This window comes from Dermacentor andersoni, chromosome 10, assembly GCF_023375885.2.
Source record: "Dermacentor andersoni chromosome 10, qqDerAnde1_hic_scaffold, whole genome shotgun sequence".
In the NCBI taxonomy this organism is placed as follows: domain Eukaryota; kingdom Metazoa; phylum Arthropoda; class Arachnida; order Ixodida; family Ixodidae; genus Dermacentor; species Dermacentor andersoni.
Genome location: NC_092823.1, coordinates 6,140,483 through 6,155,972, shown reverse-complemented (window position 1 = coordinate 6,155,972; position 15,490 = coordinate 6,140,483). Strand labels below are relative to the sequence as shown.

The following is a 15,490-nucleotide window of genomic DNA, read 5'->3' as shown; positions in this document are numbered from 1 at the left end:
CATAGTGTCGAATTGGACGCCTGGAGTGTGATGAGCTGGACAGATTTTCCTTGTTTAACCTGTCGTAAAGATCTGCTACAAATTGTTTCTGGCACGAAGTAGTTACTAATTTAATAAAATTATACTGAAAGTTCACCTGTTGTGCAAAGCTGCGTTAAGCCACTGGTGAGATTGGGAGCTGCAATGCGTTAGCACACATCGACCCTACTCTGAGCAAGGTTACTTGCTAGAGTTAACTGCAGGGCTAATTGGGGATCTTGCATACTGAAAAGATTTTGCGCCAAAAAAACAACACGCACAAGAAAGACGACGACACCACGGGCGCTACTTCAACTGTTTAATGAGGGTGAAAGCACTCGACATATATAGCCCTCCACAACACCGCGCATGCGTACAAGGCAACATGGAGTACAAGGTTTTATCAGAGTAGGCGCGATAGAAACTTCAGCTCAGCATCGTAAAGAAAAACCGATGTATCACTAACACAGTTCGAACTCGCTTTCTTGATGTAGAAGGCTTCCAATGTTTCACGCGATTTCTGATGCCTGCCTCTACCCAAAATCCTCGCATCGTGGAACAGTGGAAAACAATCGGTGCAAGCCCTGCAGTGATCCACAAGTCACTCACCTTCATTATTCTTTATACCTCTTGCATGTTCCGTAAGTCGGTCGTTGACACAACGCCCCGTCTGTCCAATGTAGGATATCCCGCAGGACAGGAATTTAATATACGACGTTTGTGGCACACTTTACGAAACGCTGGCCATGCTTCTTCTGACAGCCAGGCATTTGGCTTTCGCAAGTTATGCGACGGCTTAGCTGGGTAAGCTTTTGGGGAGTGCAGAACACCACCAGTACATTATACCGGTTAGCCACTTTTTTCGGGCTGTGTGTGACTTTATGGATGTATGGCACAACTATAGGCCACTCTTTTTTCTTCGGCTCTACCCTGCTTACCCCAGCCTTCAACTTCTTCAAAAGTGTTTCTGCCACAGGGACCAAGACCGACTCAGGGAAGCCAGCTGTAACGAGCCTGCCCAATTGGTTGTCAAAACTTGCTTGCATCTTATGGACACACGACTTCCGGAGCGATGACTCCAGGCAGAGGTTGGCGATGCCTCTTTTCACTACCTTTGAGTGGGCCGAATTGTACGGCAAGAGCCTTTTTTGCGCACGAGGGGAGTAAGCCCAACAAATGTGCCCATCTAAAAACTTTAACTGTAAATCTAAAAATAGAAGAAAACCATTATCCGGTAGCTCATAAGTAAGACATAGCCCTTTCCCCAGGTTTCTAAAATCATCTAAAACACTGCTCACTGTAGCCTCATTCGAAACGGAACACTGCTTGTTTAAAACCACTAAAAAGTCGTCCATGTAATGAAACACTTTAAGGACTTTGTCATTAATAAAATGGTTAAAACGATCGTGTAGAGAGCGATCGATAGATGATAAAAAGATATTGCAAAGTATAGAGGCTATGCATACGCCTTTCTTCTGCAGGTAAGGTTGCTCGTCAAACAAGATAAAAGTACTTCGGAGATAAAATTCTAAAAGGACTAAAAAGTTATCAACAGTGATACCAGCGGCGTTTTGGAAAGCCACCGGGCCGCTCTCGTCTGTGCAATCTTTAACAGAGACAAACAGGTCCGGATAGGGCACTGAATAAAAAAGGTCTTCTACATCAACAGAAAAAGCATAATCTATGTCATTCTTTTCTTCGAAAAAATGGGCTACTTCCCCTGAACTTTTTGTAAGAAAGGGATCAGTTATTACTAGGCTATTCAAACTTTTCTGAAGGAACTTACTCGCGCAATGTTGCCAGGTACCAGCTTCACTCACAATGGTACGGAAGGGAGCTTCGGGTTTATGCGTTTTAACGGAAAAGAAAACATTTAACGCCCCCCTCTTACTCTTAGTTATATCTTTAGCTAGTCCTTGCAGATCTAGGCACTTACAAAGTTAAATCGATTTGCTCTTAATTCTCGTTTGAGCTTTTTTCACAACCACGAAGTTTTTGTTCACCGCCTGTGCTGCCTTCTCTCTATACATGGTTCTAGGCAATACTACGAAGCCGCCTATCTTATCTGCCTGCAAAAGGCTGAGATCATTATCCTTGAAGAAATTAACTAGAAAACGCAAAGGGTCTTTAGAGCAGTTCTGTTCAGTCCGCGTGACACTCTTGGCAAGGCAGTTCACTCCGTCCAAAGGGCAGCGCTCCCGATCTTCTTGTGGGGCCTTTATTGCCATAGCCCTGTTTAAGGCCATCAGTTCGTGGGGTGGGACCAATGGCTCAAGTACAAACTTAGGGCCTTTCTGAAGAACATTTGAAATGCTGGAGGGAATGGAGGCACTTCCCCATAACTGTAAGATTTCCATTTACACGGTCCTCCGCTTTTGGTTTTCCCATGGCTCTAAGGATGAATTTCAAAAGTTTTTCAAAGTTTTCAGATGGGCACATTTGTTGGGCTTACTCCCCTCGTGCGCAAAAAGGGCTCTTGCCGTACAATTCGGCCCACTCAAAGGTAGTGAAAAGGGGCATCGCCAACCTCTGCCTGGAGTCATCGCTCCGGAAGTCGTGTGTCCATGAGATGCAAGCAAGTTTTGACAACCAATTGGGCAGGCTCGTTACAGCTGGCTTCCCTGAGTCGGTCTTGGTCCCTGTGGCAGAAACGCTTTTGAAGAAGTTGAAGGCTGGGGTAAGCAGGGTAGAGCCGAAGAAAAAAGAGTGGCCTATAGTGGTCCCATACATCCATAAAGTCATGCACAGCCTGAAAAAAGTGGCTAACCGGTATAATGTACTGGTGGTGTTCTGCACTCCCCAAAAGTTTGCCCAGCTAAGCCGTCGCATAACTTGCGAAAGCGAAATGCCTGGCTGTCAGAAGAAGCATGGCCAGCGTTTCGTAAAGTGTGCCACAAACGTCGTATATGAAATTCCTCTGTCCTGCGGGAAATCCTACATTGGACAGACGGGGCGTTGTGTCAACGACCGACTTAGGGAACATGCAAAAGGTATGAAGAATAATGAAGGTGAGCGACTTGTGGATCACTGCAGGGCTTGCACCGATTGTTTTCCACGGTTCCACGATGCGAGGATTTTGGTTAGAGGCAGGCATCAGACATCGCGTGAAACATTGGAAGCCTTCTACATCAAGAAAGCGGGTCCGAACTGTGTTAGTGATACATCGGTTTTTCTTTACGATGCTGAGCTGAAGTTTCTATCGCGCCTACTCTGATAAAACCTTGTACTCCACGTTGCCTTGTATGCATGCGCGGTGTTGTGGAGGGCTATATATGTCGAGTGCTTTCACCCTCATTAAACAGTTGAAGTAGCGCCCGTGGTGTCGTAGTCTTTCTTGTGTGTGTTGTTTTTTGGTGCAAAATCTTCTCAGTTTGCTTGCTAGGCTTGCACGTTTGCTCTTCAAGTCGACAATATTGAGTAAACCTATAGTATTTAATTATGTGCGACATAAGCGTACAATTTATAATTGTGTTGGCAAAAATAAGCGCTCTTGGATGAGCTTGGGCTGTATCGCAGGCATTGTTGGCAACAGTGTCCACCGAGCTAGGCCTGTTGGAGCAGTCAGTGAACAACGCGCCACCGTGACGTTCTTGTGGCTCGGGCCGATGTGATTTTGTTGACAGTGTTCATGCAAAGTAATGCAGCATTGTGCAAAGTTGTTTGTCTTGTACTTCTCTACGAGGATATGAAACCTTCCGAGCGTCCAAGCCAGAACACTGGGTTAGGCTAGAGCTAATGCAGGCGTCGCACGGTGCATTTTCATCGAGCCTGATCGGGATGGAATTTTTGCAGTCGCGATTGGCTCCCTTGTGCAACCTGCAGGAGGGAGCCTGTAGTGGTTGAGAGTTTCGATCCGCATCGGGCTCTGATCACGATCGGGAATGGCCATGTGACACCGGTATTACATTCCACTCGCTCGTTCTGATGCACGTCCTGTGCCCTGAGTCGTCACATGCCATATGCCAGTAAATGTTGGAGCATGCATAGCGCATGTCGGGTTGGATGCCTGCACTTAAAAAGCTTTTCGTATTGCTGTCTGCAGTAGTGTATGGGTACTTCATAGGTGCTGAAGTGCCTTCTCGATGCGCAGTAGCCATTCCCCAAAGCATATTTGGCAGCTTTAAGCTTGAAGCAGACATTATAGCTTGCATATCACCCCATTTGCGGCACGCGATAAACACTGGCAATTCAGTTACCCTACACGCGTGCAAACATCATGGACGGGCCAATCAAATCGACAAAGAAAACGTGGGGCCATCAAGGAAAGAAGCACTTGCACGAAGGAATACTGTTTTTTTGCAGGCGACGCTAGGTAGCACTAAGAAATATTCAAAAGTGTTCTCTGAGATTAGCGGTATGTAAAATCTCGGAAGGCCATACTACGCACAACAGTTTTACATGGTGCTTGAAAGTTGGCACCCGTTGTTCAGCTGGACCGAGCCGACAACCCTCATGGCAGCAAGTTCGGGGTGCAATATTATGCGAGAAAAAGAAAGAGATGTACTTTTAATGCGAAAGCAGTATGTGCCCCATTGAGGGAAAATCCGTCGTAGCTGGTGTGACCGAAAGATGGTACCAAAAATGGCCAATGGCACAAACAGTAAAAACATATTGCAAAAAATAATCGGATTGACGTCAAATTTTGCAGGAAGGTTCCTGTAAAATTAATGCAAGTAAATTAATGGCTTTGGAAAGAAAAATGGGCACATTTCGGTCTGTATGGGAATCAAAACTGGCCGTCCAGGGTACGAGGCAAGCACGCTTCCCCAATGCTGCGGCAGCTCTGCGGTTCTGGCCGACTAAAGGTGTGGCCTAGTGCATGCATAATTGGGCGTGTGACGGCGCAGCCAATGGGGAGGAGGTGGCACCGCGTCATGCATGTACAAAATGAGCATGCTCATGACGTTCCACGATCTACAAACAGTATAACGCTTCCCCATTCCCACACGTAAGCAGCCTTAAGTGTCTCTCCCAAATTTTTTTTTTTATTTGTAAAGCGGGGATGGCATTTATTCTCTGAGTGCATCTGTTATGCTAGTAAATGGGGTAGTAGTTGCTTTAAAATTCAGGCACACATTCCAGTAAAACCAGTTGCGTGGTGCATCTGCTAATTTTCTGATGAGTCTGTGTGCGAGCTGAAATATCACTTGTTTGTAGTTATTATTTCTGGTGATTAACAAGTATGTCCAATGCACCTCGTGAAATAATTTGAGCAAAGCCTGCTACAAGGCAGGCTACCCTAATGTGCAGTTTTTCTGACCAACATGTGTGCAAAATACAGTAGATCTCTGTTAAGACAAACTTCAAGGGACTGCAGAAATTGTTTGTCCTTCCACAAAAGTCAATGTTTGCTGGTACACCCAAATATTCACAATTCAAATGAACAAATGAATAACTAAAACCTCAAGACATAAGTAAAAAAGTAACATTTTATGATGCTTTGGCAAAAAGCACATTTTATGCACTCTTAAGCTATTGAGTATTTCCTGCTCGGTGGCACTGTACACACCTGTGCACTGTCACAAAAGCCAGCATTCCGGCCCACAGTAATGCCATTTGCTTATATTATAGCTACCAGAGATGCTTTCTCCCAAGTCTGCTAGCTGGACCTCTAATCGAGCCAACTAACAGGCATTAGCGGTTGTTGTAGAAACTGAACTCTAGGTTCGTGCTAGGTGGATAATGCTGTGTTGGCTCTATTGGACCGCCAAGCTCACACATTGTTCCTCATATTTAACCAGGTCCGCCTTAATGGGCGCCTGCTGTATTCTTCGCTTGTGCTCTTGCTGTTGGCATTAAGTGTGACTGTACTGCTTCTCTCCCTGCTTTCCGAACCCCCTGGTCCGTCGTCAAGGGTTACCCCAGCACCAACCTGCAGCCCTGTGCCCCAGGTACTGGTCCCTCCTTCTTGCTACCCGCCTTCAGCGGCTCAGTGCATGGTCACGGGTTCGATTCCCGGACACAGCCAGCTGCATTCTCCTTGTGGGGGTGCCATGCATAATGCTTGTGTACTAAGCTCTCAGTTTCGATTATTCGAGAGACCAAAAACAAAAATAGGTTGAGCTGTGTTTGTAAATTACTGTACTTCGACATCTGAAATGCCCCTTTGTCTGGAGGTTTCACACGGGAGGTAGGAAAGATAAGATAGAGTTTTAGATTGTCCAGTACTGCAGTTAATGCAGGCAGACTTGTTTTACTAGAGGGGCACAGGAGCAAACGTGAGTGGCCGGAGTGGTGCAGGCACCTGGTGGTGCAGAGCTCAGCCAGACAAACACAGAGCTAGTCTTGCAGTACCAAGTGTATTCTTTTTCGTTGCTGGTACAAGTTTTTGCAGAGGCGTAATTTGGTCACGGTTTCCCGCTGCCAAATGTTTACATCAGCAGCAAAGTAGAATACACTTGGTTGATGCAGTGTCAGCTCTGCGTTTGCCTGGTTCAGCTCTGCCTCATGAGGTGACAGGGGCACCTGTCAAGCAGCTCACGTTTATGTCTCCCGCCCACCTGGTGATATGCCCAGTCTGCCTACATTTGTTGGAATGCCGGACAAGATAAAACTCTCTAATACAAAGTATATTTGTAAAGGAATTGTAAACAGTTGGTGAAAACAGACAGTTGTCGATAAAAGAATCGAAGTGAACTAGACACATCAGAGTAACATAAAAATACTACGAGAGGAGGCTTCATTAGCCAACAACATTGCAAAAACAAAGGCAGGCGGTGGCACCACCTGGAGGTGTCACACTAGGTCTCCATGATGCCATGAATTCCGAGCGCGACTTCTCGTGCCTATTTAACTTTTCATTGGTAAAGATGGACTACATTGTGTTTAAACGGACCCAAAGATAAGTTAGTAAGTTGCGAGGACATTTACGGAGTCAGAACTGCCCCCATACAAGAAAATATAGTCGAACCTCATTGTAACGAAGTTGAAGACACATAGGCCAGAAAAATACCCTCGGTATATTCAATATTTATTATAAGTATACACACAATATCAGCGAGAGAAAGAAATTGGCATCAGGTCTGTGTGAAAGAAGCGCAAGTGTGCCAACAAAGGGTCTCCTGCACATTTTGATGGCTCGTTGACATCCTGCCATGTCGATACGATATATGGGAACAGCGATAAAATATGTGCACACACTTTGCACCATTGCAGTCTGTTATATTTAATTTGATTCTAATGTTCTTGAAATGCCGAACTGTGATCACTGACATTGTGATGTCACGACACATAGAAAAATCTGCCGACATCATGTAGCAGTAAGGCTTAACATGTTGCTCATAAATAAACTTGCAGTGCTCTGTGCATTAATTCTGGCTACACTCGCATGTGGCAGTGATCACAGGAAGGGAATGCGCCTTCTCCTGGGTACCTAAACAGTCTCAAAAAACAAGTGCTGTGGTAGTAAAATATCTAAAGCAAGCTCCAACGTTTCCCATTGTTTTTTCTTTAGCCTAATGAGCTTGGATGTTTTTAACAAAGAAAGAAATGCCACATTGAAAATGTCAGTACTCATCTAAAGGGTAGACAAAATTAATCCCATGCCTTCTACTTGAGCATCTCTTATGTCTTCAGTGATTATTGACTTACTCAATGCTGGATCATGCAGGTGGGTATTACCAGTTTACAAGTTTCAGAATGATAAAACATACAAAGAAACAGTCAACACTGTACAATCCTGTCACTGTTTAATCCTGTCACTCAGTGACAGGATTAAATTGCTTCTGTCTGATGCTGTGCATAGAAGATGAGTTCTTAGTGTTGCTCCTAGCTGAGCAGTGTTTTGTGCATCATTCAGTAAAGGTGGAAGACATTATGATGAGTTCACTGTGAGCATGCTGTTATAGGGCCCATCACCAGGTTTGGCCATTTTAAACAGACGGGCACAGTGTATACAATGTGTGCTGATGTCCGTAAGGTACAGCTCTCACTTGAGTGAACTAGGAAATAGTTCACTTAACTGAACATTCATTAAACTGAATATTCACTAGAATATGGAACATCAAAGGACACAGCAGACTTTGAGCCAAAGTGTGGAATGCAATTTATGGAGTTATGTACAGTAAAACCTCGTTATAACGAAGTTGAAGGGGGGTTGTAATTACTTCATTATAACCATTAGTTCGTTATAGCCACTATCCATTTCTATCCACAATTAGCAAGCAAGAGAGGATGTACTCACCACCAAACCTCACAGCAGCCCGCCACGCGAAAAAGAAAATGGCCGTCGCACGGAAGAAAACAAGCGAAAAAAGGACAGCAAGGAATTAAAAATTAAAATTAAATTATAGGGTTTTACGTGCCAAAACAGCAAGGAATTGCTACTTCATTCACACCAAACGGCTCATCACTGATCGATCAACAGCACACCAGCTGGCGGCTCACTTTGCAGAAAGAAAGTCCTTGATAGATTTTTGCCGCATCTTCTTCAGACGAATGATGGCTTTTTCAGCTGCAGCTGCTATTTCGAGTCCATCCTCGCTGTCATCGTGAGCACCAAAAAAGCGGTGCAGCAGGTCTGCTGCATCCAGCACTTGTGCAGCCGTCAGTACGTCGGGTTCGCCAATATTAGGCTCCGGTCTGTCGTCGACACATTCGTCACTGTCGTCATTAGGCACCCCCGTCACCACGCGCACAATTTCCACCTTCGTTAGCTCTTCCGTCGTCACCGCATCAGCATCGGCACTGACGTACGTGCAGAAGGTGTTGCAGTCGGGCACAACGCCGGCATCAAGGAGAGCATTCCACGATGCTAGGACTTGGTTGCCCACGGCACCCTCATTGGCGGTAGCACCGAGATCTTCGTTGTAACCGCCACCACTGGCGCCAAATGAGGCATGCCGGAAGTAATTGGCGATTGTGCTTGCCGGTACAGCCATCAAAGCAGCCTGTAACATCTCTATCGCCATGTACAAGCTGATCGTGGACTCGTGCTTCATGCTCATATTGAGCAGAATCCGGTCAATCACACGCTTGCGGTAGCCCGACTTAAAGTTCATGATAACTCCTTGGTCGAAGGGTTACACAACTGCAGTGCAGTTTGGTGGCAAGAAGCATAGCTCAATGTTTTTGAGCACAGCGGCAGTGTGGTGGGTCGCGCAGTTGTCCAGTACGAGGCATATCTTCTGGTTCAGCTTTCCCAGCCACCCGTCCCACTCCCACAGCCATTTTGCAAAAATTTCTGTCGTCATCCAAACCTTACGGTAGGACACATAACTCACTTGGAGCTTTTGTTTGGCTTTGAAGCATCGTGGTGATGCACTTTTGCCGACCACAGCAGCTGGCACCTTTTCCGACCCATCCATGTATAACAGCGAGTCGGCCTAGTTGGAACAGATTCTCTTAAAACTTTTTGTGCGCAAACAAACAGGGACCCTATTCCCTTGTGTTGCCCCTATTCTTTGTCCCTGTTTCATCATCATCATCAGCCTGATTACGCCCACTGCAGGGCAAAGGCCTCTCCCATACTTCTCCAACTAACCCGGTCATGTACTAATTGTGGCCATGTTGACCCTCCAAACTTCCTAATCTCATCTGCCCACCTAACTTTCTGTCGCCCCCTGCTACGCTTCCCTTCCCTCGGAATCCAGTCCGTAACCCTTAATGACCATCGGTTATCTTCCCTCCTCATTACATGTCCTGCCCATGCCCATTTCTTTTTCTTGATTTCAACTAAGATGTCATTAACGCGCGTTTGTTCCCTCACCCAATCTGCTCTTTTCTTATCCCTTAACGTTACACCTATCATTCTTCTTTCCATAGCTCGTTGCGTCGTCCTCAATTTAAGTAGAACCCTTTTCGTAAGCCTCCATGTTTCTGCCCCGTACGTGAGTACTGGTAAGACACAGCTGTTATACACTTTTCTCTTGAGGGATAATGGCAACCTGCTGTTCATGATCTGCGAATGCCTGCCAAACGCACCCCAGCCCATTCTTATTCTTCTGATTATTTCACTCTCATGATCTGGATCAGCAGTCACTACCTGTCCTAAGTAGATGTATTCTCTTACCACTTCCAGTGCCTCGCTACCTATCGTAAACTGCTGTTCCCTTCCGAGACTGTTAAACATTACTTTAGTTTTCTGCAGATTCATTTTTAGTCCCACCCTTCTGCTCTGCCTCTCCAGATCAGTGAGCATGCATTGCAGTTGGTCCCCTGAGTTACTAAGCAAGGCAATATCATCAGCGAAGCGCAAGTTACTAAGGTATTCTCCATTTACTCTTATCCCCAATTCTTCCCAATCCAGGTCTCTGAATACCTCCTGTAAACACGCTGTGAATAGCATTGGAGAGATCGTATCTCCCTGCCTGACGCCTTTCTTTATTGGTATTTTGTTGCTTTCTTTATGGAGGAGTACAGTGGCTGTGGAGCCGCTATAGATATCTTTCAGTATTTTTACATACGGCTCGTCTACACCCTGATTCCGCAATGCCTCCATGACTGCTGAGGTTTCGACTGAATCAAACGCTTTCTCGTAATCAATGAAAGCTATATATAAAGGTTGGTTATATTCCGCACATTTCTCTATCACCTGATTGATAGTGTGAATATGATCTATTGTTGAGTAGCCTTTACGGAATCCTGCCTGCTCCTTTGGTTGACGGAAGTCTAAGGTGTTCCGGATTCTATTTGCAATTACCTTAGTAAATACTTTGTAGGCAACGGACAGTAAGCTGATCGGTCTATAATTTTTCAAGTCTTTGGCGTCACCTTTCTTATGGATTAGGATTATGTTAGCGTTCTTCCAAGATTCCGGTACGCTCGAGGTCTTGAGGCATTGTGTATACAGGGTGGCCAGTTTTTCTAGAACAATCTGCCCACCATCCTTCAGCAAATCTGCTGTTACCTGATCCTCCCCAGCTGCCTTCCCCCTTTGCATAGCTCCCAAGGCTTTCTTTACTTCTTCCGGCGTTACTTCTGGGATATCGAATTCCTCTAGATTATTCTCTCTTCCATTATTATCGTGGGTGCCACTCGTACTGTATAAATCTCTATAGAACTCCTCAGCCACTTGAACTATCTCATCCATATTAGTAATGATATTGCCGGCTTTGTCTCTTAACGCATACATCTGATTCTTGCCAATTCCTAGTTTCTTCTTCACTGCTTTTAGGCTTCCTCCATTCCTGAGAGCTTGTTCAATTCTATCCATGTTATACTTCCTTATGTCAGCTGTCTTACGCTTGTTGATTAACTTCGAAAGTTCTGCCAGTTCTATTCTAGTTGTAGGGTTAGAGGCTTTCATACATTGGCGTTTCTTGATCAGATCTTTCGTCTCCTGCGATAGCTTACTGGTATCCTGTCTAACGGAGTTACCACCGACTTCTATTGCACACTCCTTAATGATGCCCATAAGATTGTCGTTCATTGCTTCAACACTAAGGTCCTCTTCGTGACTTAAAGCCGAATACCTGTTCTGTAGCTTGATCTGGAATTCCTGTATTTTCCCTCTTAGCGCTAACTCATTGATCGGCTTCTTATGTACCAGTTTCCTCCGTTCACTCCTCAGGTCTAGGCTAATTCGAGCTCTTACCATCCTGTGGTCACTGCAGCGCACCTTACCGAGCACGTCCACATCTTGTATGATGCCAGGGTTAGCGCAGAGTATGAAATCTATTTCATTTCTAGTCTCGCCGTTCGGGCTCCTCCATGTCCACTTTCGGTTATTCCGCTTGCGGAAGAAGGTATTCATTATGCTCATATTATTCTGTTCTGCAAACTCTACTAATAACTCTCCCCTGCTATTCCTAGTTCCTATGCCATATTCCCCTACTGCCTTGTCTCCAGCATGCTTCTTGCCTACCTTGGCATTGAAGTCGCCCATCAGTATAGTGTATTTTGTTTTCACTCCACCCATTGCCGATTCCACGTCTTCATAGAAGCTTTCGACTTCCTGGTCATCATGACTGGATGTAGGGGCGTAGACCTGTACAACCTTCATTTTGTACCTCTTATTAAGTTTCACAACAAGACATGCCACCCTCTCGTTAATGTCCCTGTTTGTTTGCGCACAAAAAGTTTAAAGACCATCCATGTAAGCACGGAGCAACACGGTTACGTGGACCTTGCTCAGCTTACCGCCCTGGCAGTGTTCACCTTTGAAGGCCAAGGTTTTTTCGGCAGCATCTGGTAGAACAGGGCTGTCTCATCTGCGTTGAGCAAATCCTTGGCACTGCATTTTTCTTGCAGCTGCCCATTTGTCTCCACCCACGCCACTGCAGCTTCGCGGTCGACAGACTACGCTTCCCCGCTGACAGCCCTGCTGACGATGTTGTGCCGCTCCTTGAAATGCTGCAACCAGCCGACACTCGTCACAAAATCGTCGTGCCCGTGAAGTCCCTCGCACGCGAAATCCCTTGCTTTGCACTGCAACAGTGCCTCACTCACAGCAGTACCACTTGAACACCGCCTTCTCTACAGCTTCAAAAGCAGAGGCTTGCAGCTTCTTTCTGTTGCCTTTTGCACCACGTGCGACAGCACTGGTGACAGCTTCTTTGCTGCCCAAAATCGTCAACAGCATGCCCAACACTACGCCGAAATTTCGGCCACTTTTTCCTTCTTCACGCCGGACTCGACGGCTTCCAGCATAGCCACCCTCTGCTCAATTGATGTCGCTTTGTGCTTCCGTTTGCCATCGTCCATCTCCTTCCTGGCGGCAGGAACTCGCACAAATGAACCGATAGAAACACTGATATTGTTGATGTGCACAGAGGCAACGACAAGCAGCGAAAGAGCGGGTGGGTCCACCAGTTTCATAGGAAAGGGGAGGCTGGGAGACACGCACGAGAGACGTGAGCATCACATGCCCTAAGACATCGACCTGATGGGTACCACAATAGTCAGTAAATGCTTGTTGGGGAAAAAATTGCGAACGATTATGTTACTTCCTAATGCAGAATTTGAGCGCAGCTCTTCAGCTGTTTCCCCTTTTCTATACACTGAGGCAAATAATTCGAGCAAGACATGTATGTACAGTTACAAGTTTTTATTCTTCACCTCTTCAAGAAACACTCCATTCCCAGTTTTTGATTGTTGTGAAGGTAGCTTTGTGGTCGGAGAAATAGATGGATATATGCTAGACTTGCTGCACCAATCCGTGGTTTGGCGTAGCGGACCTCTGGATTCTGGCAGCGACGGCACTTGGCCTCTGCTTAGGCTGCTCGTTTAGCTGCAGCAGCAGATGAAGGACTTCCACTGGTTGCCTCACTCATGGCTCAGAAAGAACTGGTTAAGAATAAACTACTTATATAGGCACACGGATTATATAATAATATGAACTGTCTGTGAGCCTCGGACAATCCCTCTTGCGGAACATTTCACACCAGCCGCCGCAAACGGAGCTTAGCTTGGCGCAGTTGCCTCGCTTATCAGGAGGTTGTGGGAAACGGCGCATAGAACGTTGCAGGGCGAAGAGATCGCAGCGACTGACTGACGCCGCTGACGCTGCTAGCGAGTCAACTGAAGGTGGCTCTGCGTTTTGGCTTGGGAAGCGCACACCGTGACCCGCTGATGGCAAGCTGGCACTTCAGCAACCGGAGAACATTGCGCGGTCGCCGCCACGGAGGAGAGGGGTGGAAGGGATATACACAGTGGTGAACGGCGGCAGCTATGTGTTTCGGCTTGGGCAGCAGCACATCATCGAGATCAGCCGCCACCGAGCCAGCGCTCTGATTGCCACCGCACAGGGGTGGCATTGGAGGAGGAGCAAAGAGAGCAAGGCTCGCGCCGTGCGCGAGAGTTGGTACCAGGAGTGCGTGCAGCTAGAGCAGTGCACTGGCCCCGGCTGCGAAGCTAGCTATGGCGAGGGACTACGGTGCCGCAAAACGCAGGAACGGGCGCCAAAGGGCTGCGCTTTAAAAAAAGCTTTGTTATACCCATTGCGAGGAAATTTTAGCTTCATTAAAACGAGGTTCTCAGTACATGGGAATCTATTGGAATTTCAAGGGGAATCACGATTGCTTCGTTATTTTCATTAGTTTGTCATATCCGGTGACAGAAGACGATGGGGAACGATAGATGGAACCAAGAATAAGATTTTTACGATTATGTGCAAAGAAAGTTGCTCAGCCTCGATCCAAATAGCCTCACAGGAACTAACATTTATTGAAAGGTCATGCCTGCGGGTGTAAGTGACTTCCGGAGCAATGAAAATGGCAGAACCTCCATGACTATTAGATGAACTATGACAGTATCCAGAATTGTAAGATGGAAAACTGTATAATTTAAAATCATTGTTAGAAAGCCAGGTCTCAGAAATATAAATGAGAATGAGTGATCAAGATTGGTGATAAAGTTACTAATGTCATCATGATTCCTCCTAAGGCTTCTAGCGTTAAAATGGACCAGTGAACAATTATTACTCGAAAGTTGATACCTAGATCTTTCCGGGGACATCAAAGACATGACAGATTAAGGTGTGCGCAGGTGCATGGAAAAGATGAATGAAAGACGGTTATGTGAAAATGCGCAGGTCAGCAATGCGAAATACTTTGCTGTCACTGGTCTTACTAGCTTTGCTGGTGGTGGAGTGGAGCCTGAGAAACCAATTTGGTTGGTTTGTAGGCGTGCCTTTCGTGCTTTGTGCAGGAATTCATTTTTCTTGTCACGGCATCAGAAGCGGGCAATTATGTATTTTTTTCGCCAGACTTCATAGGCACGCGATGTACGATGTCTAGGTCAGAGAGCGAAACAGGACATTCAGTCATGTCACCCATTAACTTGAGAATCGTGGACGGATACCCTTAAGGTGGACGGGACACCCTTACTCTCGACATTATTAGTTCGAGAATACTGTTAGAGATGCTCGACTTTCTTTTCAAGCTCATTATTGCGCGCTGTCAGGGCTTTGTTCGCTGCAAGCAGCTCACCCTGTTTCGTCGCCAATTCATCGAAGATGCCGCTCAGGTGCTCGACACTCACACTGAGGGTAATATGCTGGATCAAGCCCTCGCTGGACAGTGGATCCTTGAACACTAGGTCGCTTACCAAGGTCTCCATCTTTGCATTGAACAATGATTCAAGCATATCAATTTTTTGCTAGTTCCATGTTTGACGGCATCCTTCAGCACAAGACAATAGAACTGGGCGACAAGAAAGTATAACTGGGCAGCAGTTGCGGCTGGAATAAAACGTTAGAGTCGTGTACAAAGATCGTATAAGCAACCTGGGAACAGATTGCAGGAGAATTAGACGCTGTTCAGACCGCCACAACTGCCACTGCCAAATGAAGACTGGTGCCTTGCAGCGGTTCTTTATAGTTTGTCCCGGGAGCTAGGCCACGCAGACGCAGCTGGTCGAAACGAGCCCCACTCTAGGTGGCGCTGTGCAGTTAATATGGCCGCATGTGAAGACAGCCACGGAAGCATGCAGAAGTCAGCCTGGGAACAGATTGGGTTCAGACCGCCACAACATCCACTTCAAAAGAAAGAAAGGTGCGAGTGCCAGCATGAATGAGTGCACAGACTGTGAACAA

The 15,490-nt window shown here is 46.3% G+C and overlaps 1 protein-coding gene across 2 annotated transcripts in view; it reads left to right on the top strand.

Moving 5' to 3' along the window:
• The window catches only part of LOC126519716 (nischarin-like), a 187,035-nt gene that overhangs the window by 154,896 nt on the left and 16,649 nt on the right, over nt 1-15,490 (top strand). For both annotated transcript variants that reach the window (XM_055065375.2, XM_055065374.2), the window contains one exon: nt 5,873-5,909. In XM_055065375.2, the coding sequence (XP_054921350.1) occupies nt 5,873-5,909 (37 nt within the window). The remainder of the gene's footprint in view (nt 1-5,872; nt 5,910-15,490) is intronic.